Source organism: Aspergillus multicolor, assembly GCF_047715735.1.
Source record: "Aspergillus multicolor strain CBS 133.54 unplaced genomic scaffold BDW74scaffold_45, whole genome shotgun sequence".
Taxonomy (NCBI): Eukaryota; Fungi; Ascomycota; class Eurotiomycetes; order Eurotiales; family Aspergillaceae; genus Aspergillus; species Aspergillus multicolor.
Genome location: NW_027395996.1, coordinates 188,485 through 212,979, shown reverse-complemented (window position 1 = coordinate 212,979; position 24,495 = coordinate 188,485). Strand labels below are relative to the sequence as shown.

The window sequence follows — 24,495 nt, the reverse complement described above, 5'->3', positions numbered from 1 at the left end:
GGCAAAGAGCTCCTGTGCAACACATATGACCTTGCCGGTTGGGAGCGGCCTCTACCGGCTACCGTCCCTGGCCTTCACTGTATACTGTCTAGAGGCTACATAATAATGCACGCCACCTCAACAAATCCATTGTATCTTTAGCCAACCTCATCATCAACTTCGCACTTGCCTTCTAGGTCTCGTCAGACATCTTCCTCTCCATACAGCTCTACCACGATGAAGGCCGCAACCCCCCGCCCCTCCGTGCGGGCACTCTCCAGCAAGCGCTCTTATCGCGCCGCCAGATTCGTCAGCCGTACGAGCAATGCCAGGTCCTCTATCACTGCCGACACCAACACGTTGTTGCATCAGACCCCTCAGCCCAAGAAGCCGCTGACTACCTCGCCTCTTGCCAAACTACCTCTCTCCTCTGTCCTGCGCTCCCTGATCATCCTCTCCGCTTCCTCCTCTTCTATCCTCCTGAAGCCATGCATCTACACTCTCTCCCTTCTTGCGCATCCAAAGACCGCTCTTTTGGACGTCGCAAAGAACCCTCTCTTGAACCTTATCATCAAGCACACCATTTACAAGCAGTTCAACGCGGGCGAGAACAAGCTCGAGGTTCAGCGCTCTATCAGCGCAATCAAGGAGCTGGGTTACCGAGGAGTGTTATTGGGTTACGCCCGTGAAGTCCTGGTCGGCGAGTCCAACGCAGACCCTCGCGACGAGAAGGCCAGCCGGCAGGAGATCCAGACATGGCTCGACGGTACTCTCCAGACCGTCGACATGGCCCAAGAAGGTGACTTTGTGGCCCTTAAGTGAGTTCCTCTCTCCCTTAGTTGAAGCTTCGCTAACCAGCTAGATTCACCGGCATGGGTGTCCAAGCACTCGAATACCTCCAGAACCAGGCTATGCCCTCAAAATTCATGGACGAAGCAATCAAGCAGATCTGCGACCTCGCCATCTCTCGAAACGTGCGCCTGCTAGTCGACGCTGAGGAGCAGGCCGTCCAACCCGGAATCGAGGAGTGGGCAACCAAGTACCAGAAGTACTGCAACTCGCGCACCCCCGGTCGCGCCATCTTCTACAACACCTACCAAGCATACCTCTGCTCCACCCCGGCTACCCTCGCCAAGCACCTCGAGATCTCCCGCAAGGAAGGCTACACCCTGGGCGTCAAGCTCGTCCGTGGAGCCTACCTGAAGACCGAGCCCCGCCACCTGATCTGGGCCAAAAAGGAGCAAACCGACGAGTGCTACGACGGCGTCGTCGAGGCCCTCCTCACCCGCAAGTACAACCACATGCTCAAGTCCGCGTCCGCCGAACACACCACCGACCTCCCCCCTGTCAACGTCATCGTCGCCACACACAATCGCGAGTCCGTCCGCAAGGCCCACGCTCTCCGTCTTGAGCAGGCTAAGCGCGGCGAGACCTCCGACGTCGAGCTCAGCTACGCCCAGCTCCAGGGTATGGCCGACGAGATCAGCTGCGAGCTCCTGCAGGGCTTCCAGGCCGCCGAGTCCGAGAAGAAGGTTTCTGAGACTCCCAACGTCTACAAGCTGCTCACTTGGGGCTCTGTCAAGGAGTGCATGGGTTTCCTGCTCCGTCGGGCTGTCGAGAACACCGAGGCTGTTGGCCGCACGAAGCAGTCGCAGGAGGCGATGTTCGCTGAGCTCAAGCGTCGCGCCCGTGTTGCTTTTGCTCGCAAGAACTAAGTTAGCTTGGGTTGACTTACTTTCGTCTTTCTTTCGTTTGTTCTGGTAGATATCCGTCTAGCGTGCGTCTTTGGCTTTGGTTGTCCGGTTTACGAGCGGATTCGGAATGCATATAGATAGCGTATTCCAATTATGATAATGACACAAGCATTTTTATTTACTTTCCTTCCCTTCGTGATCATGGTATTCGTACTCCAAGTCTCCAACCAAAACGTGGAGTAGTATCGACCAGCCGCCGACGCGGATCCTGATCACCGTTCCGACATCGCTGCTTCTCCAACTCAACTTTATCTCAACGCCCATTTAAGATCTACCTAGACCCTAGCCCTCTCATACAGCATACATCCAACTCATCTACCTCTTCCTACTCATTTATCAACACAAGTAGAAGGAAATGTATCTCCTCCCCGAGCCCGCAATTTCAACCCTCCTCCGAGGCCTAACACGCCCAACATGCCTGTCATTCCTGCACACCCTCGACAAAGCGCTCGTAACCGTCTCAGCGCAGCATTCCACTCCCAAGCAAGACCATCTCGTGCACCAGCCATTACGGACAGCAATCACAACAAAAGAGAATAATCTCTCCCTCTTCATGCCCGTCTCCAATACATCCAGCACGGGAATTAAGATCGTAACCGCGAGCCAGAGCCACGGCATCATCGGCGTTATCAATATATTTTCGCCTGAGGGGAAGTTATTGGGCCTCCTTAGTGCGGCGGAGATTACGGCTTTCAGGACGGCACTGTGTGTTATGTCGTTGTTTGTGAGGACTACGTCTTCTGGATCTGCAGCTGGGGCTGGGATTCAGAGGGAGAAGGTTGTGATTCTTGGCTCGGGACGTCAAGCAGAGTGGCATGCGAGACTAGCGCTGCTGCTGTGTCCCGGCGAGATCAAGAAGGTGTCATTCGTGAACAGGGGGCGCAAGAGGCTTGAGGAGCTGGAAAGAGATGTGGTCTCGGATCTGAGGGGCACGTATCCAGATGTTGAATTTACGACGCTCGTCAAGGAGGGAAATGAGAACTATGGCCGGTCTCTCCGTGCAGAGCTGAGCCAGGCAGATGTGATCTTCAGCTGCACGCCCTCTACGACGCCAAACTTCCCCTACTCGTATCTCTCTAGCAACGACGGACAGACCAAGTCGCGTTTCATCTCCCTCATCGGCTCGTACAGGCCTCATATGCAGGAGATTGACACTGAAACTTTGCTCTCTGGTGGCGGGACGGTCTATGTTGATTCGGGGGAGGCGTGTCTTGAGGAGTCGGGGGAGCTGATTAATGCGGGTATGAAGGGGGATCAGCTTGTTGAGCTGGGCGAGTTGTATCAGAGTCATGGTCTTGAGGAGGAAAAGGAGCCGGAACGAATTCAGGTAAAGGAGGGCGCGAATGTGGTGATGAAGTGCGTGGGCATGGGGATTATGGATTTGGTTACTGGACGGAAGTTGTTGGAGTTGGGGAGGGAGAGGGGGGTTGGTGTTGAGGTTGATGGGTTTTAGTATCGTTAATCTTTGATGATGTATAAACCTCTACGCTACTTCATAGAGTGCAAATATACTCAGTCGTCCTCTTTAGGACATCACCTTGCTGTATGTATTCAGAGAGGAGCCAGGTTCTCGTATATACGAAGGTGATAGTTCGAAATAGTCTGCTTTTCCCCGCATTGTTGTCATGAGGCGGGGTCAAGGGCGGACATTGGGAGAAATCATCAATAACAAAGATAGGTTTAGGTATATATGATACCGGCTGAAAGTGCTTGAGAGGCTCAGTAGCTACATCGGCTTTTGTGGTGTGTGCTTGTTAAGCGTTCTACTTATTGTGGTACGCTACGCGTTTGCCCAAATATATATTTTGGGGACCGATAGTTCCAAGAGATGCAGCCAATCTCACAGCCAAGGCAACTTTTCTACGGACCAGTAGTGGTAATATCTGACCGAAATCCTTGAAGGATAATATAAGTCCACTGAAACTTCTCCATATGTGAACACACAGATGTTTTGTGTATAGTCACCTGGCTCGGTGTAACAGGGAAGACAACCTATCACACGAAGCCGAGAGACACTAGCACTATAAGAGCCATATAACTATAAAAGAACCTTAAAGGCTGCAAGGCACGCGACGCCAATGTATTTATTTAAACTTCGAGCCTAGAAAGCGACCCATCGAGACCGCTGGTTCGTCTTGGGGACCGGCCGGCCGCTTATCAGTCTCACGTTCCAACTGGGATCCAGATAAAAATCCCTGGCTCTCCTCATCTTCCTTTCTTTCTCCTCACGCCCTCCATAACCATTTATCGCACCGGGTTCTATTACCCTACAATGCTCCTAATAACCCACCCCCCTTGATCCCGACTGCCTGCCATGGACGAGGCCCCAGCGACACCGGCACCCGCCCCGGCCACCCAGAAACGACCCCGCGTTTCGGAGGAGAACCGCAAGAGAGCGGTGCGCGCGTGAGTGCCTTACCCCAAACGGATCCAGTCTTGCATCAGCAAGTTCGTTGGAGGATTGACTGACGTATCTAGCTGCGACGGCTGCCGCCGCGTAAAGGAGAAATGCGAAGGGGGCGTCCCCTGCCGCCGATGCCTGCGATATCGCCGCCAATGCGTCTTCACGCACCCCGACCAAGCGGAGCGGCTTGCGCGCTCGTCGTCGATTTCGTGAGTCGTCCGCCTACAACTTACCTCAAACCATTTTATCCCTTCCTGCGAATAAGTACTTACTGGGTTGTGTTGTGGTCCAGGCTCCTCGAACGAACCGCCGCACGCAGCCGCCATGAGATGCTCGAGTCGGAGAGGATCCGGTGCATGGAACGGATACTGCAGCACTACGTACCGAACATCTCATTTGATATCCAGTCGCTGAGAAAGACGGCGGAGGAGCTGACTAGTAAACACCGGGGGTCGGAATCTGAGGGAGGAGGGCCGTCGGTTGTTCTTGATAATGAGGATTTGGAGGATTTGGCGATTGAGGATGAGGACTTTACGATTAAGGCGTTGCCAGATAATTCGACGCGTATGTTGTTTCTCGATTGCTGGTCTTGGGATGGATTGAGATTTGTGCTGGTTGCTTTGGCTAGGTGGACTAACGGATTGGCAGAGTACTCCGGTGAATTCTCATATTTGAACTTCTCTATGAAGATCAAGAAGAAGATCGATGAGTGGATGAAGGCTGAGACCCCGGAGGTTGGTTTTCTTGCCTCCGTTAGGTCGTCAGGTTATGCTGACTCCCTGTTGCAGGCATCCACCGAAGCAGAGCCATTCGAGGAACGATGGCGTGCAACGCAATTACAATCTGGGGCTGTGGTTTCGGCATCGGTCACAAGTTTACCACCGCGATTCGTGGCCGACTTTCTAGTGCAGATGTTCTTCAAGTACGCTCAAACGAACAACTTCTACGTCGAAGAGGACTGGCTCAAGGATAAACTCAACACCTGCTATGTCAACCCCGGGAGCCTGGGAAGTAACGACGCTGGTGCGGTATGCTCTATCTTGATGGTCCTCGCGATTGGAACACAGTTCGCGCATATGGAATCTGCAGTCCCTGTCAACCGCTTGTCCTCTAACCAGAACGATCCTGATGATCACTTCTCTGAGGATGAGGTCGGCTTAACCTTCTATCAGTTTGCATCCAAGTTACTTCCGGACATCATTGCCTCGGCATCCATCCGGAGTGTCCAGGCGTGTCTGTTGATCGGAACCTACCTACTACCGTTGGATACCTCGGGCCTTTGTTACACCTACTTCGGCCTCGCGCTGAAGATGGCTATCCAAAACGGTATGCACAGGAAGTACAGCGGCGAAGGGTTGCCGCCTCATGTGATTGAGATTCGGAACAGGGTATTCTGGACGGCGTATACCATTGAGAAGTGAATTTGCTGCATGTACTTTATTCTGCTCGTACTAACGGCTACCTAGACGAGTCAGCATTCTCCACGGAAGACCGGTATCTCTGTCAGATACGGATGTGGACGCCGCTTTCCCGGTCGATTTTCCAGGCCTCATGCCACAAGGCCAGGTCTCCAACCATACAAACATGGTAACCCTGATCACACTAACCCTCAAACTCGGAGAGGTCTCAAACGAGATGTAAGCGCCCCTCCACTTTCATATGATCCTGCTAACAAATAAGATGCGCCCTCCGAAAAAGCCCCAAAGACAAACAACAAGACTGCCTTGAAAGGCTCCTCAACCTCCGCAAACACCTTGTCGACTGGTGGAACACCCTCCCCGAAGAAACCGACTGCCGAGACCTGAACCCAACCGGCCCGCTCTTCAGAGCAAACGTCCACCTAAAGCTCGACTATTGCCTCACACGCATCTTCCTCGGCCGCCCATTCCTCTTCAGCAGCATGAAGGGTTTCTCCTCCGCCGCCTTTCAAATCTCACCAATCAAGATGCCCATGTCATCCGGCGTCTCGAAGAACCGCTCTACCCTTGTCACGGACTGCGTCGAAGCCGCCCTCGAAATCATCGATCTTTGCCGGCTGCTCCGAGACGAAACGGGTCTTGCCCGCGCCTCTTTCACAGAGTTTAGCTCATGCCGCGCTGCGCTACTGGTCATTCTCGCGCAGAGCTTGACGAAGCGGACGGAACGACTCCGCGAAGCGCTGCAGAAGGGCATGGCGCTTATAAAGATCATGTCCATGGGCGTCGGCTCGGCCAGATCTGCCGTTAGCGTCATCGAAGCCCTTGAGAGGGCTATATCTCGACTTGAGGAATACAGTGCATCACAAGGTGCCGGTCAGTCTGGGAGTCACGAATCTGCATACGATCGCTTCAAGAACTGGGAAATGCTTTGGAAGACTGGTCCCGTCTCGCCAGATACGCATACCGCCGCAACGGCTAGCACACATACAAACCCCTTCCAGGCCCAAGCTCAAAGATTCCACCCGGCGGATGGAAATGGAGTCCCTCCTCATCCATCTAGCCTTGCACCAGCAGCTCTCCTTACCAATCAACCACCAACTCTACATAATGCGGCAGTGCCGCACCACGATATCACCTCGCCGTCGGACTTCCTTACGCCCCATGCGTTCTCCGCAATGCCTCATATCGGTCTTGATCACTTCGTTTCAAATCTGCCGCAGGAGCTCGGCGAGTTCACGGCTATTCCGTGCTTTGAGACGGAAGGACAGACCGGAACGGGCTCGGGCGCTGCGGCGGGTCTTCCTGGGGACCTGGACTTGAAGGAGGCGTGGATGACGTTTTGAGGGATGCAAGCGGGATACTAGTTTAGATTGACTGAATATCAGCACATGTTTAGAATGCGTTGTTTGCATGCATTATCGCATTGCCAGCCGCTGCTTGATACCTAGAAGTGTTTCCAGCGTTCCTGTCCACATTTACTTTTTGGGTTCTGGAATGAATGATCACATTGGATCTCATGATTACTATATCTGTATCTATGAACAAGCCCCCTAATCGAAAACAACCTTCTTACCCGCAAACGCCGCCGTAGCCTTCGCCTCCTTCGCCTTCCTAGCAGCCTCCCAAGAAGGATGCAGCGGCTTATCATCTTGCGGCTTCTTCGGCTTCCCACCCTCCTTACCACCAGCCCCAGCCCCCGCACCCCCAAGCCGATCTTTCCCACTCATAGGCATAGAATTCGAGCCCGTCCCCCACTTCCTCCGCCCATGATCCCCATCACCCGTCGCGCCCTTCCGCATATCCCACCCGCTATCTCTACCCCCCTTACCCTTCTTCCCCTTCACCTGCTCCTGTTTGACGTGGTTCGCGGCCGCACCGTACTTCTTCTCCCACAGGGCGCGCCGCGCCTGCTGACCCATGCGGTTCTTGCGCTTTGGGGCTTCTTCGATCTCCTCGGCTTCGGATTCTGAGCCGCTCCAGTACCCGCCCATCATTAGGGAGGGGAGGAAGGTTGTGCTGGTTGCGGGGGTTTTGGACGTGGCTGTGGATTTGGCTTTCTTTGGTGGTGGGGAGGGTGAGAGGGATATGGACATTGAGCGGCGGGGGTGCGTTGGGGATGCGGCATCGTCGTCGCCTTCGTCGTCTTCGGAACCCGAGTCTGAGCCTAATAGGGCGTCGAAACGCGAATAGTCTTCCTCTTCGCCGCTCTCTGCGTCTTCCATATCCATGTCCTCGTCTGAATGCGCCCCTCGCGCAATCGGTACCGGTACACCCCCTTCAGAGCCAGACTCCGACTCATCGCCAGATATGTCTTCGACGCTCTGAGTCTTGGTACTTGTACTCGTCTTTGCCTTCCCGGAACCACTATCTTCTTTCTTCCCCTTCTCTCCCTTCTCATTCTTGCCCTTCGGCGCGGCAGCACCTTCAAGCCCAAACAACCCCCTCAACCCCTCCATAATCCCCGGCAGCACGTTCTGCACCGGATTCGACTTGAACAACCTCGCCGTAACATTCGCTTCCTCTGTACTCTTCGGTCCCTCAAGCTTGATCTTCTTCTCCTTCGACTGCCTGAATCGATAAAACACAGGCGACTCTGCGATACGCTTGTTCTTCGCGAGCTGCTTGAAGAGGTATTTCTCTGCTGTGGTGACGGGGTCGAGTGTCTACATTCCCGTTCAAATTAGCCCTCAAGCCACTCTCCAATGAAACGCATACAAGGGACACTCCTTACCTTCAAAACCTGAATCTCCCCCTCAATCCGCCTCGCCGTCTCCTCAGGACTAACATTCCCCTTATTTTTTGCCTTCCCCTTCCCCTTCGCATGCGCAAGCGCATTCTCCGCAGCCGGTCCGCCCTTCGCCGTCTTCTGTCGTCTTCCGAGTTTCTGGCGCTCAAAGCCCCGCGCTGCCTTGAGAGCGCGCGAAAGCGATGTGACACCAAACTCGAATTTCTGCTTTAGGCGTGTTGTTTGCAGTTTGAGGTGTTGGTATTCTTCCTCGGTGAGTTTGGGTCTTTGCGACGAGAGGGTTTCGCGGGTGGTGTCAGATGTGACTTCGGAGAGTTTGCGTTTGGGCATTTTGGTATATGGTTTTCTCGTTATTGCGAGAACTGGACTTGGTTTGAGGGTGTTGGCGTTGTTATCGGGTGGTAGAAAGTTTGCGGAGTTGAGACGGAAATTTGGTTTTGCGCGCGCCAAGAGATTTGACATCGGCGAATGGGGTTGAAGTTGAATCGGGTTACGCAGTATACAACGAAATGATCTACGGTCTACTTTGACGGCACACCCTGTCTGGAAGCATAAAGTGGTGCAAATTGTACGGTTCGTATAAAAAAACTAATGCATCGAGAACACCGAAAATTCCATCTAACGTAGACCCGGTGGTATGTACATACAGAACTAATAAAACAACGAAATACGCGTACATAAACCTTCTATTTCTTTTCTTCCTCCTTTGGCGGCTCGGGCTTGGGAGTGGCAAGTTTGAACTGCAGCTACAGTTAGTATTATTCTTGCAAAGGCACAAGATTGAAGGGTTGCGTACCGTCTCAGGAGTCCTATCCCGACCAGCGCCAACAGGCTCCCAGGCAGCGGTACCTCCCTCAAAGTTTCGGAAGGCCTGGGTAAGTTCAAGAGGCTCGATGACAATGCGCTTCTTCTCCTCGTCGTATCGGAGCTCGGTGTATCCGGTCAAGGGGAAGTCCTTGCGGAGAGGGTGGCCGTCGAAACCGTAGTCGGTCATGATACGGCGCAGGTCAGGGTGGCCAGTGAAGAAGACACCGAACATGTCGTAAACCTCACGCTCGTACCAGAGAGCACCTTCGTACAGACCAGTGACACTGGGCACGGGGCTGGCCTCATCGGCGTAGGTCTTGACACGGATGCGGGAGTTGTATCGAACACTAAGAAGGTTGTAGACGACCTCGAAGCGCTGGTCCTTGGTAGGATAGTCGACGGCGGTGATATCGGAGATCGTCGTGAACTCGGCCGAGGTGTGGTACTTGAGAAAGGTGAAGGTGGGGATGACGCTGGAGGGAGGGACGTAGATGCACAGCTCATCCTTCCATACGGTGAACTGTTGGACGTGCTTGGGCAAGCAGGCCATGATGTACTGGCCATACTTGTGCAGGCTATCGGCCTTGTCCTGGTACTTGTCGGCAGGGTTGACGACGGGCGCGCGGAGAGGACCGGGAGCTGGAGCAGTCAGTTATCAAGCATAATGGTCTCTCCACCGGGTTGAAAGCAATTGACGTACGAGGACGCTCGGCGTGGCGCATGTTCGGGGTATCAGAGCCAGCGGTGGTCGCCTTAGCTACCTGCTGCAGAGGGGTCGACGAGAAAGCGCGGCAATTGCGGGATGACCGGGCGACCGAAGCCAGCGAGCGGCCAGAGCCTAGCCGCATGACGGAGCGAGAAGCGGCCATGGTTATTGCAGCAATCGCAGCACAAGTGATGAGGTAATTGGAGGGCTGATTGAGCGGCGGGAAGATAGACGTCGGCCTCATCCAAAGGGAGCTTTTGCGGGAATGCACGTGATGCGCTCCACGTGACGGATGACAAACGTGCAAATCATGCAAACGCAAACCAACACATCAAAGCTTCAACTTTGATTCTGTCTCTTCGCCTCCACGCATTTCTCCGTCAGTGCTTGTGTCCCTTGTCCTTTACGCCGATCTCCATAATCCTCCATCTCCCCCTCCAGACTTATCCCCTCCACATTATTCTCTATCACGACTATTGACTCACCCTCTTCCGTGACTGTCTCTCTGCCCCTTCCGCTGGCTTGGTAGATGGGCTTTCGTGTTTGACCTTACCTACGACTCCCTTGTCTATATTCCTGGCTTTGCCTCGCACACCTATTCGCATAATGTCAAGTCGCCAACTGATTGACTCCGTCATCGACGATGATGATGAGTTCTGGTACGTGTTTCTTGCTCGGTTGTCCGGACCAAGCTCCAGTGTGCATGAACTGACGTCTCTTGTCTCTGTAGCCCCCTCTGCATCGAAGAGTTCGATTTGTCGGATAAAAACTTCAAACCTTGTCCTTGCGGGTATCAGGTACGCGGTCTTCAATCACGATTCCGTCGTGACCGCATCGCGCGGCAAATGCGGCTTCAGGTCTAACTCTTATTTAGATCTGCCAATTCTGCTACAATAACATCAAGACCCAAAACGAAGAGGGCCGATGCCCCAATTGTCGACGAGTCTACGATGAGAGCACCATTCAATACAAGGTGCCTGACGCAGATGAGTACGTCCTTGCACATCCTGTTGCGTGTCCTCCCGTTCTTGGCGCTGATACACCTTTCGCATTAGGTTCAAAGCGGATCTTGCACTAAAACACCGCAAAGCGGCCGCCGCGAAAAAGAAGGAAGCGGAAAAACGGGAAATCGAAGCCTCCAGTCGGAAGAACCTCGCCGGTGTCCGTGTTGTGCAGAAGAACCTCGTTTACGTTATCGGCCTCAACCCTACAATCCGCGACGAAAGCCAACTTCTTCAGACTTTGCGCGGGAAGGATTACTTCGGCCAGTACGGGGACATCGAGAAGATCGTCGTCAGTAAAGCGAAGCCCGGCGGCAACCCGAACCAAGGCATTGGCGTTTACGTTACGTATGCTAGGAAAAGCGACGCTGCGACTTGCATTGCCGCGGTAGATGGCTCCGGAAATGGGGATCGGGTTCTGAGGTACGCTGTCATGGAAGTCTTTAGGGGATTTGGCTTACTGACTTGCATAGGGCGCAATACGGAACGACAAAGTACTGCTCGTCCTTTTTGCGCAATGAGCAATGTCACAATAGGAATTGTACCTTCTTGCACGAAACGGGCGAAGACAGCGATAGCTACAGCCGCCAAGATCTGTCATCGATGAATACAATTTCGAGCCAACAACAGCGGCCCCCCAACGGTGCTCCCGCCCCCAGCTCTACCACCCCGCCGTATGTTGCACGGACCTCGGCCCAACCAATCTCGCAAACGTTACGACGTCAACCAAGCAAAGACGATGCAGGTGGAACTGCCCTTCCCTCGTCCGCTAGCTGGGCCAACAAGGATTCCGCCATTAATCGGACACGACGAGCCAGCTTAACGGGTAGCCAAGCTTCCCAGAGCCCCCGATCCGCTCTCGCGACCGTTGTTACGCCTTCCGAAGAATCCAAGCGCATTGAGAAACAGCCAAGTCCACAAGAGCGCCCTCCACCTGCCCAGACTCCTTCGCTACCGGATGCTACACCAGCCAACCCTCCTCCTCCCGCTTCACCAAAAACGCCCGTCGACAAAGGCACGCCTTTGTTGGATAACCTGCTCAAGGCTGTGAATTCCCCATGCTTCAAGTTCATCTTCTCGACGGTTGGTTTGTCATCGGATGAGGCGGCTAGCCTCGATAATCATCCCTCATTCATCGATCCCTATGGAGGCGTGAAACGTCGCGCTATGCGGGAGAAGGCTGAGCAGGAACGTGCGAAGCGGGAACAGGAGCTACTTCAGGCTGCTCCACCTGCGGAAGAGGAAGGTCGTGAAAGCGGCAGTCTTCAACTCGGCGGCGAACCAGACGATGCTAATCCTCCACGAGGTCGTGCGGGCCGCGAATCTCATGGTGCCATTCAACCCCCATCGCAGCAAGGCACAGCAACAAGCTCGGCTATTGGGTCGCCCGTATCAGCAGCTAGCCATCAATTCCAGAATATCAACAACCTTCGCAACCAAAATTTGACGCCTTTGCAGCAGCAGCAACTCATGCTACTCAAATCCGCAGGCAATCAACAAGCCGGCCTCGTCGAGCCTTTGCAGACTGGGGTCAATTCTAATACTTTGGATCATGCCGCCCAGGCTCGACAGAGCATTCTGCAAAGCCAGGCTGCCCAGCTCAATGCGCTCCAGCAAGCTCAGAACCGCCAGAATTCTCGCTTCTCCTTCACGGATGCCAATGCTAAGAACTTGGCCAACTCTCGCATGTTGAACCAGGCCTCTTTGATGCAATCTGGTACACACAATCCCCTTGCGGCGCCCAGTCCGCAGCACTCTCTTGCCGGCAACTATTATACCAGTGGCGTCCAAGGACCTCCTCCTGGGTTGAAGACAGCCGGTACCCCTCCAGTCAGTGGCGGCGGCATGTTTGCACAGGGCCACGGTTTCACATCAAATGTCAGTCTTGGGCTGGGTGGCAGACAGGAAGCCAACCCAGAATTAATGCGCGAGCTGCTGCGCGGCCGCAGCGGTACTAATGCGAGTGGGTTGCCGGACCAAGATACTAAGCGTGAGTTCATGTTTCCTTTCCTCCAACAACACCATACTCCCCCTCCCCTGACTCCTGTCAACGGCCTTCTCAGCTCTGTCTATGGACCTCAGGCGGGGAACACCTCCGACTCTGGGTCACAGAAACAGAGGAAGAAGGGGAAGAAGCAAAGAAATGCTAACACTTCCTCCGCTGGAGGCGGTGTAGTACATCTTGCAGACCCGAGTATCCTGCAGGCGAGGATGCACCAGGCGAATGCTGTTGCTGGTCAAGGATTGTACGGGAGTCAGGGTCAAGGTGGGTACGCCATGATGTATGGCAGCGGTGTCAACCGCTGGTGATTGTTGTTACCTTCTGCACTTCCCTTGGATCACATTATCACCTCTTAATGTTCTCTGTTCATTATGACCACCCTTTTTTTTGCATTCCCGCCTTTCTACTTTCTGGTGTGCCTACTTGCTTTTTCTACTGTTACGACATGATATCATACTTTTTCTAGACGGGATGCGCTTTCTTTTCTGCTTCGCACCCGCGATTAATTCGATGTTCAAATCTTTTTGCGACGTTTTTCTGCACGGCAATGAAGCATTTAGCAACGGCTCTCAAAAGAACAAGAGGCTTGGGCGAGCGTGCCTTTGGCGTTTATGTTATGGACTGTGTTTGTTTTTCGTTCTTCACCCTCCTTGGTCCCCAATGCCGGGAGGTTTATTGCATATATGGGCATGGTGTTCGCTCATCATCGTGCTCGGTGGCCGTCACGTTTACTCGTTTCGCCGCCGAGATGGTCTGAGCTATCAGCGTCCTTCCGGCCGTTGGTCTGATCATGGTTTTATGTACGTTAACCTCCCTGGCCTGGTCTTCATAAAATGAAGAAGCAGGGTTCTCTACATGAAACCAAGTTCTCACAAATACTGTTCATATAGACGTTGTGCCCTGTGTGTCGGTCTGGCCAGTTCGACCACAGCGCTTCCTGTAATTATCTGCTTGCCCTTTCGTATCAGGATGCCGCCATGTACTGTCATAGTCTCACTTGTTGCTGGTTTCCTTTTCTGTCTTTTTTTCTGTCTTTGTTGCCTTCTGAAGGCTCCCCCTGACCTTACCCGAGACACCGTGCACTCTTGCCTTGACCATTAGATGCTGACGTGCAACGCCTTAGTTGACGAAGAATTCCCGCCTCTCGGCGCCACGCCAAAAGACAAGCGATCGGTCGACAGCTTTGGGGCTTTGATGCGATCCCAGTTGATGAGCGACTCTCAGCCGTTGGGACGAGCCGGTACTCCTAGCCTCCCACCAGGCCTGCCTCTTCCTCAAGGACACTCCATCTCGTCGCTTTTCCAGGACCAGTTCAAGTCTTCCAACCCGACATCGCCCGTCGTCGGACCGCCCCCTGGTCTGGAAGTCCCTTCCCCATCAGTAGCCGCTGCATCGAAAAGCTCCGAAGACGAAGTAACGGACGTCCCGTCGAAACAGCCTGCCGAGGACAAGCAGGTGTCTAAAAGGACTAAAAATGCTGCTGAAATCTCCTTGGGATCTCCTGTGGCAAAGTCGGCCACTAGGGTTCGTTCCCAGCCAAAGGAGGAACCAGTACCTGCTCCTGCTCCTGAGAAGAAGACTGCCCAGCCAAAGCCTGTGGGACACAGCGAGGCCAAGACGTCTTCTGTCAAGGCTAAGCCAATGAAGCTGGATTTGAGCTTCAATGCGCCTCCAGCCCCAGAGCCTGTCCAAAAAGTCGAACCTCCTCCATACCAGCTCTCGGCTGCCACTGCTACTGCAGTGAGCTCACGACCGAATACGCCGCTCACTAGTGCTTCACGAGTGTCGGAATCGCCAATCCCTCGTCAAGCTCGCGTCCTTCGTGTTGTTGACACTCCGAAGGCAGAGACTCCCCCTCCGATGTCTGCCAATCAGTCAGTTGCATCTTTCTCGGTAACCAGCAAAGTTCGATCCAGACGCCCTAGTGTCTCATCCCAGAGCCGCTCTGATACGCCCGGTGACATCGGGTCGGAAGCGGACTTGTACACCTCTACCTCAGCCTCTCGTGCCAACTCTCCTCCCGCTTCATCCCGAATTGGCTCCGCTCCAGTCAGATCTATTACCAAGAGTCAGCTGAAGAAGGAGCGGAAGCAAAAAGCCAAGGAAGCAGAGGCCAAGAAGCAGGAGACTACGCCTGTAGCTGAAGAGCCAGTGATCGCTCCTATAATGGGCAGAAAGCGAAAGACTAAGAAGGCTCCTACTGAGTCGCCTATCACGTCATCGGAAAATACCGCCCCTGCTACCAAGCCTGCCGCAGCAGCTAGTACAGAGCCGTCCGTGAAGTCCGAACTAGCCAAGAAGCCTAAGTCGCCTGAGATCGCCAAGGAGTCAAAGCCTGCACCCCCCGAAGTGAAAACACCTGCCGAGGAGAAAAAGCCCGAAGCATGGCGGTTGAAGAACACCGTGGAGCAGTTGTTGAAGGATACGGAAGCTACTGGTGTCCCACTTAAGGAACTCTTTGCTGAGCGCACTTCTCCTCTGCAAGCATTGCTCTCGCAACTTCACAAGTCGGGCGCCCTCGATCTCAACAGCCACCCTCTGTTTAACCCTTCCAACCTCAACCAACGCTTCGACATGAAGTGCACTTCGGATGATTACGAAGACCTCAAGCAACCGATCGAGCTGACCGAGCATCACCGCAAAGCTTTGCTACGCGGAGAGCCAATTCGGATGGGCTCCGAGACAAGTACCCTGAAGCACCGCTGCCTCATTAGCCCACGCGGCTGCATCCTGCACCATTTGACTCCCGAAGAGGAAGATCGCTACCTCGCCCTCGAGAAGAGCATTTCCTGGGCCATCGACACCTTCCAAGAATACCCCGCCATCCCCATCACCGAACCAGACGCCACGAACCGCGGCGGCGGTCTCGACGCCCTCTTCGCCACACCTGAAAACTTCAACATCTGCTGGGTTGACGAGACATCCGCCGGCGCGCTCTCCGCATCCTCCCCTACATCCGCACACTCCACCATGGAAGGCGGCCCCCTCTCCAGCATCCCGCCCAACGTCCTCTCCGCCATGGAAGCAGACAGCACGCGCAACCACAACTGGGCCATCTCCAACGCCGCCGAGCTCATGAACGCAACGGCGACCTCCGTGCGCTCATTTGCGGCCGCCACGGCAAAGCACATGCTCGGTGCGGCGGGCGTGTTCAATCATCTGCCGGACCTAGATGATGTTGTGGGTATGACGGATGAGGAGCTGCGGTCGTTTGCGGTTAAGTCCCAGAAAGACCTTGAGGCATCGAGGAAGGAGCTCGATGCGATTGATAAGAAGCTGGGCGCGTTGGTGAAGAGGAATAAGAAGCTTGCGCAGCAGGCTTTGGCTACTTAGTGGCTTGGCTGCGTTTGTACATGCCTGTATCATGAACCTCGGTTTGTTAAATGTTTCAAGCGCGCATGTTAGAGCACATCTTACGATTCATTGACATATCCCATAATGTATCTACTTGCCTTACATGTTTAGAACGTGGTCGAATCCAGTCATAATCGTCTTATCATTCATACCGTGTTTATTCTTAGTCGACAATCAAACGACTAGGTATAACTTGTATGTCTATACGCACCCGAATCATCAGCTTTACTTCTCCTTCGGATCGGTCAGATCCAAGCCCTTAATCCCTCCCTCAAACGCCCGAATATCATACTCCTCCGGATACTCTTCCAGAATCCTCTTCAACTCCCTCATCTGCTCTTTAGCCTCCTCCGTAACCTCATCATATACATCCTCAAACGCATATCTAATGGCGGGCTTCTTCGCCCTCTCCGCCTCCCCAAACTCCCTCAGTACCTCCTTGCGTATCCCCTCTCTTGCCATCCGCTCCATATCCTCGTTCCAAAGCCCCTCGTTCTCAAGCCACTTTCTGAGTCTGATAATCGGATTATCACGCCGCTTCCAGTCCTCAACTTCCACGCGCGCCCGGTACGCGAAACTATCGTCTGACGTACTGTGGTGCGAAACACGGTATGACATCGCCTCGATAAGCACTGGTTTCCCGCCGTCTGAGAGGGCAAGAGTCCTAGCAGCCTTCATGGCTTCGTACACGGCGAAAATGTCGTTTCCATCAACGCGAATCGTGTCGATACCATACCCGACACCCCTCGACGCAATCCCATCGCCGCGATACTGCTCGAGTGTCGGCGTAGAAATAGCATACCCGTTATTCCTACAAATAAAGACCACAGGACACGATCTCGTCGCCGCAATGTTAAGTCCCGCATGGAAATCCCCCTCACTGGCAGCTCCTTCCCCAAAGTAACACGCCACAATACTAGGTTCCTTATCTGGGTCCTGCAGGGCCTGAAGCTTTAGTGCGTACGCAGCGCCCGAGGCCTGCGGGATCTGCGTGGCGAGCGTCGAGGAGATCGTGTGGGTTTTTGGATACGCGCAGCCGTAGTGCACGGGCATGTTCCGGCCGCGCCCGTTGTCGTTGGCGTTGGCGAACAACTGGCTCATGAATTGGCGCAGCGTGAAGCCGCGTTGCTGGAACACGCCTGTTTCACGGTATTGTGCGAAGACGACGTCGTCGTCACTTAGGGCTGCGGCGGACCCGACGCTTATGCCTTCTTCGCCGGCGGAGACCTACCCATGTATAAGCTTTGTTAGCGAAAGAGCGCTCTTGGGTGATTGTTTGAGGGCTTAGGTACCATGTAGAAACTCAATCTTCCCTGCCGTTGTGCCTCGAACATGATCACGTCCATGATGCTCACTATATATCCGTGCCGCATTAGTCTCGGGCCCGCATCAAACACGCAGTAATTAGCAGCGAAGAGAAACTCACCAGTCAGCATATTCCTATACCAGCTCAGCGCATCCTCATTGCTGAAACCCAACTCACTCCGACTCTTATCAACGAGTACACCGTCTGAATCCATAACGCGGTACGTCGGGATCCCCGGTTTATCCATGGGATTGATGAACGCCATTTCCGTTGTGAATTTGCTGTTGACTGCGCCGGGAAATCGAACCCTACCCTCCGGATAATATAGTTAGCTTGGTGTGTTTTGTAGGGTAGGTGGAGACGCACCGATCTGACCCCGGACGCTGGGAAAGGGATGTGCTCCATCGTTTGGAGACGGGGATTGAGAGCGGGGATCGGAAGGGGGGTTTGACGAGGGTACGCGCGAGCTGCGTTGGGGGTATTTGGTGTAATAGGGGTACTAAGGATATCATGGCTCGATGTGTTGATGTTTTTATGAGAGAAAAAGAAGAAATGTAAGGAAGAGAGGGACCTTTGTATGAGTGACTTCCCCAGATTGGGGCCCTGAGAGGGTGCGGAGAAGCGGTTGGCATCGGGCGAGGAGAACGTCACGCGCCGTCGGTAGCCGAGCTTGTTTATCGCTTGGCCATGCTACTTGCAGACCACAATGTAGCATTCATAAATAAATTATTGACGTTTAATGAGTAGTATACAAGATCCTGAAGGTTCTGATTTTGGGACTAAATATGAGACGCTGGTAAACGATGTATAAGAGCAATGACCATCCACTCTCTTATAAAGACCTCCAGTCTTCAATTACGAACATTTACCTCGAAAGTACCTCTAAATATAGAAATCTAGCAACAGATAAATGATCACACCTACGGCGCCACATCATTCCTCTTCTGCATATGCCTTCGCTCATCATCAACAAGATTCGGCGGCAGATTCGGGTTATCACCACCCGGTTTAGGGATAGGGAAGTCATCCAGGATACCAAATTCCAGCATCTCATACACGCTCGGATGGATCGCTGCTCCGCAAGGGATATCTCTTGAAGCTCCGAAGTTAGGAGGAAGTCGCCGTGGAACCCATTTCCCCCTTTCTAGTTCCAGGCGAGTTGCGAAGGGGAGGACCTCTATAGGTTTTATGTTAGAGAAGAAAGACAAATAATGGTAAAGAGGACGAACCTAAGATCCACCATAACATGACAGAGATGGCGCTTCCACCTTGTCCGAAACGTAGCTTGTCGTGAGGTTTGTATGTTTGCTGCGCTATATGGTAGGCTTCTGTGCCTAGCTCTGTATCTCGACATAGCGAGTGCGTCGCAGTCCGCTTCATATGTTCCACATTCGCCGGCATAAAGTCAAGCTTGCTATCAGAGTCAGGTAAGTTCAATACCTCCTGAATCATCCAGTCAAGCGGAATGTCTGATAAGAGGTGCTTCTGGCCCTTGCTCAAGGGCCACCCGCCGCCAACATCTCCGTGGTTTCCAGCGAACCAGACCTCTTTCAGATCCACGCAGTCTTTATGCGCAAGGTCGATATGGAATAGCGCAGGCTTGAACTTTAGCCGGCGCTCATGGATCGAGACAGCATGACGAATATGCCGAGCCGAAGGGCTCGCGATGTACCGATACGACTTGCGGAAGAACGGAATCTCAAACTGGCCGACGCTATTCACACAGTCGAAGAGGCCGAGAAAGTGCACGCCAACATCGGGGCGACAGAACGTCGTCTTAAACTTTTGCATGTACCGCGCTAACTCGCGGTCCTCGTTAGTTTGCGGCACGTTCCCTCGGGAGCTTTGGTAACGGCTAAACGTGTCCCAAGCAAACGGGACCATTTCTTCGTTTCCACGAGAGAGAAGGCCGATGTTATGGATCATCTCTGCAAGGAATCGAGCTGTGTACGCGCCGCGGGAGAAACCGAAGATGTAGATGTGGTCGCCGGTGGAGTAGTACCGCATCACGAACTTGTAGCCCGCGATAAGATGGCTCGCAAAAGATGCACCAATTCCCTGGTCCATTAGGGCACGGATGCGAGCTTTGAATCTGGCCCATATACTGAAGCCACTGGTTTGGCGCGAGGAGCCTCTGACATAGGTCAAGGTTCCAATTCCAGCTGTATTCACAACAGTCAGTTTCTGTAGTTCTGCGAGTCATCTCGGTCGGCTCACGCTGATAGTAGGCATATTGCCCGGGTTTGTGCCTTTCGAGCGACTCATAGATCTTGACAATGTTCGTATCCTCCTCGGTTCCCATGTACTGATTCCCCGTGCCATCGAAGCAAAGCACAAGCCGACGCGGCTGCGGCATCGAGCCTGGGTTAGGCAGGCGATCGCGGAGCGGGCTAGCATGGGGTTGTGGAGGCATGATTTAGATCAACGGCGGTGGGCCAAGACGTTCGTGCTTGCGATTTCATCAGAACCCCAGCGGGTTTATAACTCCAGAATCGCGGTGACGGCGGCAGGAGCCCACAACGCATAAGCTGAACTGGGCTGAGCACCATTGAGGCATTGCATCTTGTCGCTGCGGGCTCCATCCCCAATGAAGCCTGGTTTCGGTGCCGATCACCGGTCGCCTAGACCAGCTGTTCCTTCGTACCATCATGGGAGGACGGTGAGTGGACGCGGACCGACTGCTCTTCATGCAGTCCTGTCATCGCCAAGGTAATCTAGCATGCTAATTGCAACTCTGCCCATCCTTTGGGCTTTCTTGGGCCTGAGCTGAGTGGCCAGGGCGCTGGGAACTGCAACTTTGTGATCTTTGCTGGGGGAGCGCGATGCAGAGGGTCACAGATCTTTGCTCAGGCTCGTTTTTAGGACATATGAGCTCGGTGATAGGTCATGGCCGTAGTCCTCTAATCCGGGGTCAGCACCAACATCAGCTCGTCGTTCGATCTAACTGTAACTCCGCCCTGCTCCTTGCTTCAGCCTCGGAGTTTATCTTTAGCGAGAGCGAATCAGCCTCCTTCTAGCGATTGATGTTGGCAATGGTAGATGTCATCCTCGCACTGGAAGTAGCACACAAGGCTTTGAGACGCATGTTTCAACGAAATAGTGGCAACAAATTGCGACGTGAGGAGGCTGAGATGTCAGATTCAAATCGCGACTGGGATGGATCTGACAGTGGCTGCCTCACTGCCTGAGGCTGTCAACATTTACCATCTCCGACCAGTAAACTTGAACTCGGAAATCCATTTCCAGCGACAACTTTCGAGTACCTTCAGAGCAAGTAAGATGGCAAAGGAGAAGGATCATGGCCAAGATTCGACGGCCTTGATTCCGAACCTGCGCAAACAATCCGTCTTGATATGTCAGCACCGCTCCTCTTGACGTCGTCCTGACTCTTCTACTCCAACCCCGCTGAATGCCTCGAATTTCTTCATTTTCTGCTTGCAATTGCAGTCATCATGGCATTTGTCCCTGCTCTGCACCACGAGCTCAGCTCTCAGATGTTAAAGCCTGAGCCGGCTGCAATAAATCCGTTCATTGCCGCCAACGAGCCCAGTCGGCGCCCTTCTGCGGAGATCAATGCGGGAGACAACATTGAGCAGCATCTGCAGGATGAATCGCACGCTTTGCCTCGACAAGCTGAGCCCAAACAAGCTCAGCAGGTATTTGAGCGAGCTCCGCTGCCAGAAACAAGTCGGTATCGCCAGTTGGCTATCACTACGCTGATTGTCATATCGAACCTGGCTCAGGTATGAACCTAGCTTCAATCACTTGCTTTGAGATACTGAGAGGAGATACAGATGATCGTCAACTTTGCCGGTATTGCCGGCGGCCGAACATTCATCGAGTCCATGGGCGTCAAACAAACCTACGCCACCTGGATCGCTGCAAGTTATGGGTAAGTAATACTCTACAGCACCATACAAGACGACCATGAAGCTAAATAAGAGACAGCCTCACGCAAGGAACATTCGTCCTCATGAGCGGCCGTCTCGGCGACGTTTACGGCCACCGCAAGATGCTCCTCGGTGGCGGCGCCTGGCTGGTCCTATGCTCATTCATCGGCGCCTTCGTCCATACTAACTTCTTCGCGTTTGTGACGATGCGCGCGCTCGCTGGTGTCGGGGGCGCGTGTATCATGCCCAATGCGGTGGCCATGATCGCGATCACGAATCCGCCGGGGAGAGTCCGAAACCTGAGTTTGGGGTTCTTTGCGGCGTCGGCGCCGTTGGGAGGATACTTCTCTGCACTATTTCTCGGGGCTCTTATGGAGAAGACGCATTGGAGGTGGTTTTTTGTGTTTGTGTATGTCTCTTTTGAGCTTCTTGATGGAATACGGCTAACGAAAAATAGAGCTGCTCTGAGTGCGGTGATATTCGTGCCTCTCTGGCTGCTCAGCAAGAACCAGCCGACGTCGAGTCGAAATGAGAAGATTGATTGGATTGGTGCTGCTTTGGGGACAAGCTCGCTGATTATATTCAACTTTGTTTGGAAGTAAGTTTGGACCTGCTCAATTTACAAACTACGCCATGACCAGCTACTAATACTCTATACCACCAGCCAAGCACCCAGCGTCGGCTGGTCAACGCCCTACGAAATCGCCCTCCTCGTCCTATCCGTCGTCCTATTCACCCTCTTCATAATCTGGGAACACAAAACACCCTACCCCATAATGCCCCCGGAGATATTCAAAGCCCCCTCCTTCGCGATCCTCGTCCTCGTAATCCTGCTAAACTATATGACCGTCGGCACAGTCCTCTGGTACCAGCTGCTGTGGCTACAAGAGATCTGGGGCTGGTCAACGCTGCAGTTCGCCGTGGGCTGGACGCCCTTCGTGATCTGCGGCACATTCGCAGCGTGCCTGGCGGCATGGCTAATCCCGCGTCTCGCCGCACAATGGATCCTCGCACTGGGCACAGGAACCGTCATGGTCTCAACCGTGCTCATCGCTACGATTCCGCTAAGGCAAACCTACTGGGCGCAGATGTTCCCGTCCATCGTGCTCTTCTCGTTCTGTCCAGATTTCGTGTATACGGCCGGCCAGATTATCGCGAGTAATACGGTGCGCCGCCACCAGCAGGGTGTGGCGGGGTCGATTATTGGGACGCTGAATCTCTATGGGAATAGTTTGGGACTGGGGTTTGCGAGTACGGTTGAGGTGCAGGTTGCGGAGAATTCGGGTGATAGGGTTATGGGGTATCGGGCGGCGTTGTACTTTGGGGTTGCGATTAGTGCGGTTGCGTTGCTTTTGGATGTTGCGTTTGTGAGGAGGGTTAAGGATGAGAGGGAGGGGTGGGAGGAGGGGGATCAGGACCACGACGAGGGGATTGAGTTGTCGGCGACGCAGGGTGCTACGACGGGTGCGCAGGTCTCGAGGCTTGAGGCTGGACAGGGGTCTGTTGTGCAGAGGGTCGAGTGATTGCTCTGTAGCAGCAGTCATGGCCTGCGATAACTTAGATTGAGGTTGCGCTGACGGGGACCTGCGAGGATGCTGATAACGGACAGCCGAGGTTGTCATACAACAAAATAAGAGTGGGCTAACTGACGTCTGGATTCTGAGCAAGCAATGCAAGCGAGCAGCAACTGCGAGATAATCTTAAATCCGGAACCCCCGGCAATGCAACGTCCAACGGGCGGAGGAATGTCTGGAATTGGGATAGTAAAGCTCAATAGTATTGTTCTGGTCCGAGTCTATCTGCGATCACCGGCGGAGTCGATGCAATTAATCTAACATTGATAGCGATAGCAGATAGCAGCGCCGATAGCGAGCACGGGGTAGACTATGGTACCTAGACCCCTCACCCTCGCAGTCCACTTTATACTCCCTGTAAACAAACGCCCCAGACCACTGAAATCCCACGGCAGCAGCACATGCCCCTGCCAAGTTCACCTGTCATACCCGCCAACACGCCCAGTACTCCATATGCGCCCGGCAAGTATCTTGGACAGAGTATCTTGGAAAGCGCTCGTCCATAGATCCAAACAACGATCTGCAGGACCACGGCCACTCCCTATCGGGCTGTAATCTGCATGTCCTGCTGACAGAGTGTGATTGGCCAACCCCCTGGCCCTTTCTTCCTGCCAATTCCTCAGGGCGCATTGTTAGGGCAACTCTTATGTCGATCAGGCCCATGTGAACCATTCGTTTTGGCGCATTGCACACGTGCCAAGACCTCCTTTTATACTTGCTGCGATGTAACCTCGGGGTTGGCTACTTGCACTTGCGATGGTGTTGATGGATCGGAGGAGGCCGATCGGTGATAGTGCAGTTGATACTGAGCTGGGCAGCTGGCCGGTCGACTTAGGGAGGTCTGATTTTGGGAGGTCTGGTTGGGGGTATAAGTAGCAGTCTATCCCGCTGTCTATGTAGAGATCAAGCGCACCACCTCCCTCACCACCCGTCCCGTCTCCTCTATACAAGGCCCAGGTCAGCCCAGCTCAGCCCAGCTCAAGCAGACAAGCCCGTCGCAGCCGAGATGTTACAAGTCAAGGTCCTTCCCCCTCCCTATCCCTTTCATACATGCCCTCCCACACCAAACTAACAAACCCCCCAGACTCTCCTAACCCTCCTCCTCTCCACCTCCCTCTCCCTCGCGCTCCCAACAGACTTCGAAACCCGCGCCTGCGCCTACACCTGCGGCAGCGTCTGCTACAGCTCGTCCGCGGTATCGGCAGCCGCAAACCGCGGCTACAGCCTCGAGCAGTCCGGGTCCGACGTAAACGACTACCCGCACGTGTACAACAACTACGAGGGCTTCGACTTCAGCGTTTCCCCAACGTACTACGAATTTCCCATTATGAGCTCGGGCAGTATCTATAACGGGGGCTCGCCCGGTGCGGACCGCGTGGTGTTCAACGAGGACGGCCAGATTGCGGGTGTTATTACGCATACCGGGGCGAGTGGGAATAACTTTGTTTCTTGTTAGCTTGGGCTATCATGAGGTGGGAGGGTAGACTTGGCTGAGAGGACTTTGGTTGAGGGGGTCGGGGTGTGGATATGCCTAAACTGTGCATACAGGCAGAG

General features: G+C 53.8%; 10 protein-coding genes across 10 annotated transcripts; 6 read left to right on the top strand and 4 right to left on the bottom strand.

The window, feature by feature from the left end:
• The first annotated feature begins 121 nt into the window (after positions 1-121).
• On the top strand, positions 122-1,843 carry BDW74DRAFT_107823 (proline dehydrogenase family protein). Its single transcript, XM_073721683.1, has 2 exons — positions 122-797; positions 842-1,843. The coding sequence occupies exons 1-2, from the start codon at positions 217-219 to the stop codon at positions 1,692-1,694; spliced, it is 1,434 nt and encodes a 477-aa protein (XP_073578531.1). The 5' UTR covers positions 122-216; the 3' UTR covers positions 1,695-1,843.
• Positions 1,844-2,088: 245 nt separating this feature from the next.
• BDW74DRAFT_183447 (putative proline utilization protein PrnX) lies at positions 2,089-3,186 on the top strand (the record flags this gene model as incomplete). The annotated part of the gene is made up of 1 exon (XM_073730523.1): positions 2,089-3,186. The coding sequence occupies one exon, from the start codon at positions 2,089-2,091 to the stop codon at positions 3,184-3,186; it is 1,098 nt and encodes a 365-aa protein (XP_073578530.1).
• Positions 3,187-3,871: 685 nt separating this feature from the next.
• BDW74DRAFT_163015 (Zn(II)2Cys6 transcription factor) lies at positions 3,872-7,048 on the top strand. The gene is made up of 7 exons (XM_073726039.1): positions 3,872-4,139; positions 4,212-4,346; positions 4,430-4,701; positions 4,786-4,871; positions 4,926-5,554; positions 5,604-5,774; positions 5,818-7,048. Exons 1-7 carry the CDS (start codon positions 4,048-4,050, stop codon positions 6,896-6,898), a joined length of 2,466 nt encoding a protein of 821 aa, XP_073578529.1. The 5' UTR covers positions 3,872-4,047; the 3' UTR covers positions 6,899-7,048.
• A 57-nt stretch (positions 7,049-7,105) lies between these two features.
• BDW74DRAFT_183445 (BUD22 family protein) lies at positions 7,106-8,631 on the bottom strand (the record flags this gene model as incomplete). The annotated part of the gene is made up of 2 exons (XM_073730522.1): positions 7,106-8,218; positions 8,287-8,631. 2 exons carry the CDS (start codon positions 8,629-8,631, stop codon positions 7,106-7,108), a joined length of 1,458 nt encoding a protein of 485 aa, XP_073578528.1.
• Positions 8,632-8,845: 214 nt separating this feature from the next.
• BDW74DRAFT_163013 (complex I 30 kDa subunit family protein) lies at positions 8,846-10,016 on the bottom strand. Its single transcript, XM_073726038.1, has 3 exons — positions 9,809-10,016; positions 9,098-9,747; positions 8,846-9,041 (listed from the first exon to the last, which is right to left on the bottom strand). Exons 1-3 carry the CDS (start codon positions 9,975-9,977, stop codon positions 8,988-8,990), a joined length of 873 nt encoding a protein of 290 aa, XP_073578527.1. The 5' UTR covers positions 9,978-10,016; the 3' UTR covers positions 8,846-8,987.
• A 177-nt stretch (positions 10,017-10,193) lies between these two features.
• On the top strand, positions 10,194-16,308 carry BDW74DRAFT_163012 (CCR4-NOT core ubiquitin-protein ligase subunit MOT2). Its single transcript, XM_073726037.1, has 6 exons — positions 10,194-10,473; positions 10,545-10,611; positions 10,689-10,804; positions 10,870-11,238; positions 11,289-12,805; positions 13,941-16,308. Exons 1-6 carry the CDS (start codon positions 10,421-10,423, stop codon positions 16,148-16,150), a joined length of 4,332 nt encoding a protein of 1,443 aa, XP_073578526.1. The 5' UTR covers positions 10,194-10,420; the 3' UTR covers positions 16,151-16,308.
• An 88-nt stretch (positions 16,309-16,396) lies between these two features.
• BDW74DRAFT_188941 (thiamine pyrophosphate-dependent dehydrogenase E1 component subunit alpha) lies at positions 16,397-17,989 on the bottom strand (the record flags this gene model as incomplete). Its single annotated transcript, XM_073731850.1, has 4 exons — positions 16,397-17,398; positions 17,464-17,525; positions 17,598-17,785; positions 17,844-17,989. 4 exons carry the CDS (start codon positions 17,987-17,989, stop codon positions 16,397-16,399), a joined length of 1,398 nt encoding a protein of 465 aa, XP_073578525.1.
• A 181-nt stretch (positions 17,990-18,170) lies between these two features.
• Positions 18,171-20,615, bottom strand: BDW74DRAFT_163007 (T6SS phospholipase effector Tle1-like catalytic domain-containing protein). The gene is made up of 3 exons (XM_073726036.1): positions 19,695-20,615; positions 18,707-19,639; positions 18,171-18,654 (listed from the first exon to the last, which is right to left on the bottom strand). The coding sequence occupies exons 1-3, from the start codon at positions 19,888-19,890 to the stop codon at positions 18,398-18,400; spliced, it is 1,386 nt and encodes a 461-aa protein (XP_073578524.1). The 5' UTR covers positions 19,891-20,615; the 3' UTR covers positions 18,171-18,397.
• Positions 20,616-20,794: 179 nt separating this feature from the next.
• Positions 20,795-23,181, top strand: BDW74DRAFT_188939 (uncharacterized protein). The gene is made up of 5 exons (XM_073731849.1): positions 20,795-21,220; positions 21,272-21,369; positions 21,426-21,776; positions 21,825-21,965; positions 22,032-23,181. The coding sequence occupies exons 1-5, from the start codon at positions 20,930-20,932 to the stop codon at positions 22,888-22,890; spliced, it is 1,740 nt and encodes a 579-aa protein (XP_073578523.1). The 5' UTR covers positions 20,795-20,929; the 3' UTR covers positions 22,891-23,181.
• Positions 23,182-23,947: 766 nt separating this feature from the next.
• BDW74DRAFT_183439 (extracellular guanyl-specific ribonuclease RntA) lies at positions 23,948-24,397 on the top strand (the record flags this gene model as incomplete). The annotated part of the gene is made up of 2 exons (XM_073730521.1): positions 23,948-23,962; positions 24,026-24,397. The coding sequence occupies 2 exons, from the start codon at positions 23,948-23,950 to the stop codon at positions 24,395-24,397; spliced, it is 387 nt and encodes a 128-aa protein (XP_073578522.1).
• Positions 24,398-24,495: the final 98 nt, after the last annotated feature.

Coding starts and splice junctions, on each gene's coding strand:
- BDW74DRAFT_163015 (XM_073726039.1), top strand. CDS start 4,048: ATGGACGAGGCCCCAGCGACACCGGCACCCGCCCCGGCCACCCAGAAA. Junction 5,555..5,603: donor ACGGCGTATACCATTGAGAA/GTGAATTTGCTG, acceptor ACGGCTACCTAG/ACGAGTCAGCATTCTCCACG. Junction 5,775..5,817: donor GGAGAGGTCTCAAACGAGAT/GTAAGCGCCCCT, acceptor CTAACAAATAAG/ATGCGCCCTCCGAAAAAGCC.
- BDW74DRAFT_163012 (XM_073726037.1), top strand. CDS start 10,421: ATGTCAAGTCGCCAACTGATTGACTCCGTCATCGACGATGATGATGAG. Junction 10,805..10,869: donor AAGGTGCCTGACGCAGATGA/GTACGTCCTTGC, acceptor CTTTCGCATTAG/GTTCAAAGCGGATCTTGCAC. Junction 11,239..11,288: donor AATGGGGATCGGGTTCTGAG/GTACGCTGTCAT, acceptor TGACTTGCATAG/GGCGCAATACGGAACGACAA.
- BDW74DRAFT_188939 (XM_073731849.1), top strand. CDS start 20,930: ATGGCATTTGTCCCTGCTCTGCACCACGAGCTCAGCTCTCAGATGTTA. Junction 21,221..21,271: donor TCATATCGAACCTGGCTCAG/GTATGAACCTAG, acceptor GAGGAGATACAG/ATGATCGTCAACTTTGCCGG. Junction 21,777..21,824: donor AGGTGGTTTTTTGTGTTTGT/GTATGTCTCTTT, acceptor AACGAAAAATAG/AGCTGCTCTGAGTGCGGTGA.
- BDW74DRAFT_107823 (XM_073721683.1), top strand. CDS start 217: ATGAAGGCCGCAACCCCCCGCCCCTCCGTGCGGGCACTCTCCAGCAAG. Junction 798..841: donor GGTGACTTTGTGGCCCTTAA/GTGAGTTCCTCT, acceptor CTAACCAGCTAG/ATTCACCGGCATGGGTGTCC.
- BDW74DRAFT_163007 (XM_073726036.1), bottom strand. CDS start 19,890: ATGCCTCCACAACCCCATGCTAGCCCGCTCCGCGATCGCCTGCCTAAC. Junction 19,640..19,694: donor GCAATATGCCTACTATCAGC/GTGAGCCGACCG, acceptor TTGTGAATACAG/CTGGAATTGGAACCTTGACC. Junction 18,655..18,706: donor CATGTTATGGTGGATCTTAG/GTTCGTCCTCTT, acceptor TAAAACCTATAG/AGGTCCTCCCCTTCGCAACT.
- BDW74DRAFT_163013 (XM_073726038.1), bottom strand. CDS start 9,977: ATGGCCGCTTCTCGCTCCGTCATGCGGCTAGGCTCTGGCCGCTCGCTG. Junction 9,748..9,808: donor GCGCCACGCCGAGCGTCCTC/GTACGTCAATTG, acceptor TGACTGCTCCAG/CTCCCGGTCCTCTCCGCGCG. Junction 9,042..9,097: donor GGGATAGGACTCCTGAGACG/GTACGCAACCCT, acceptor CTGTAGCTGCAG/TTCAAACTTGCCACTCCCAA.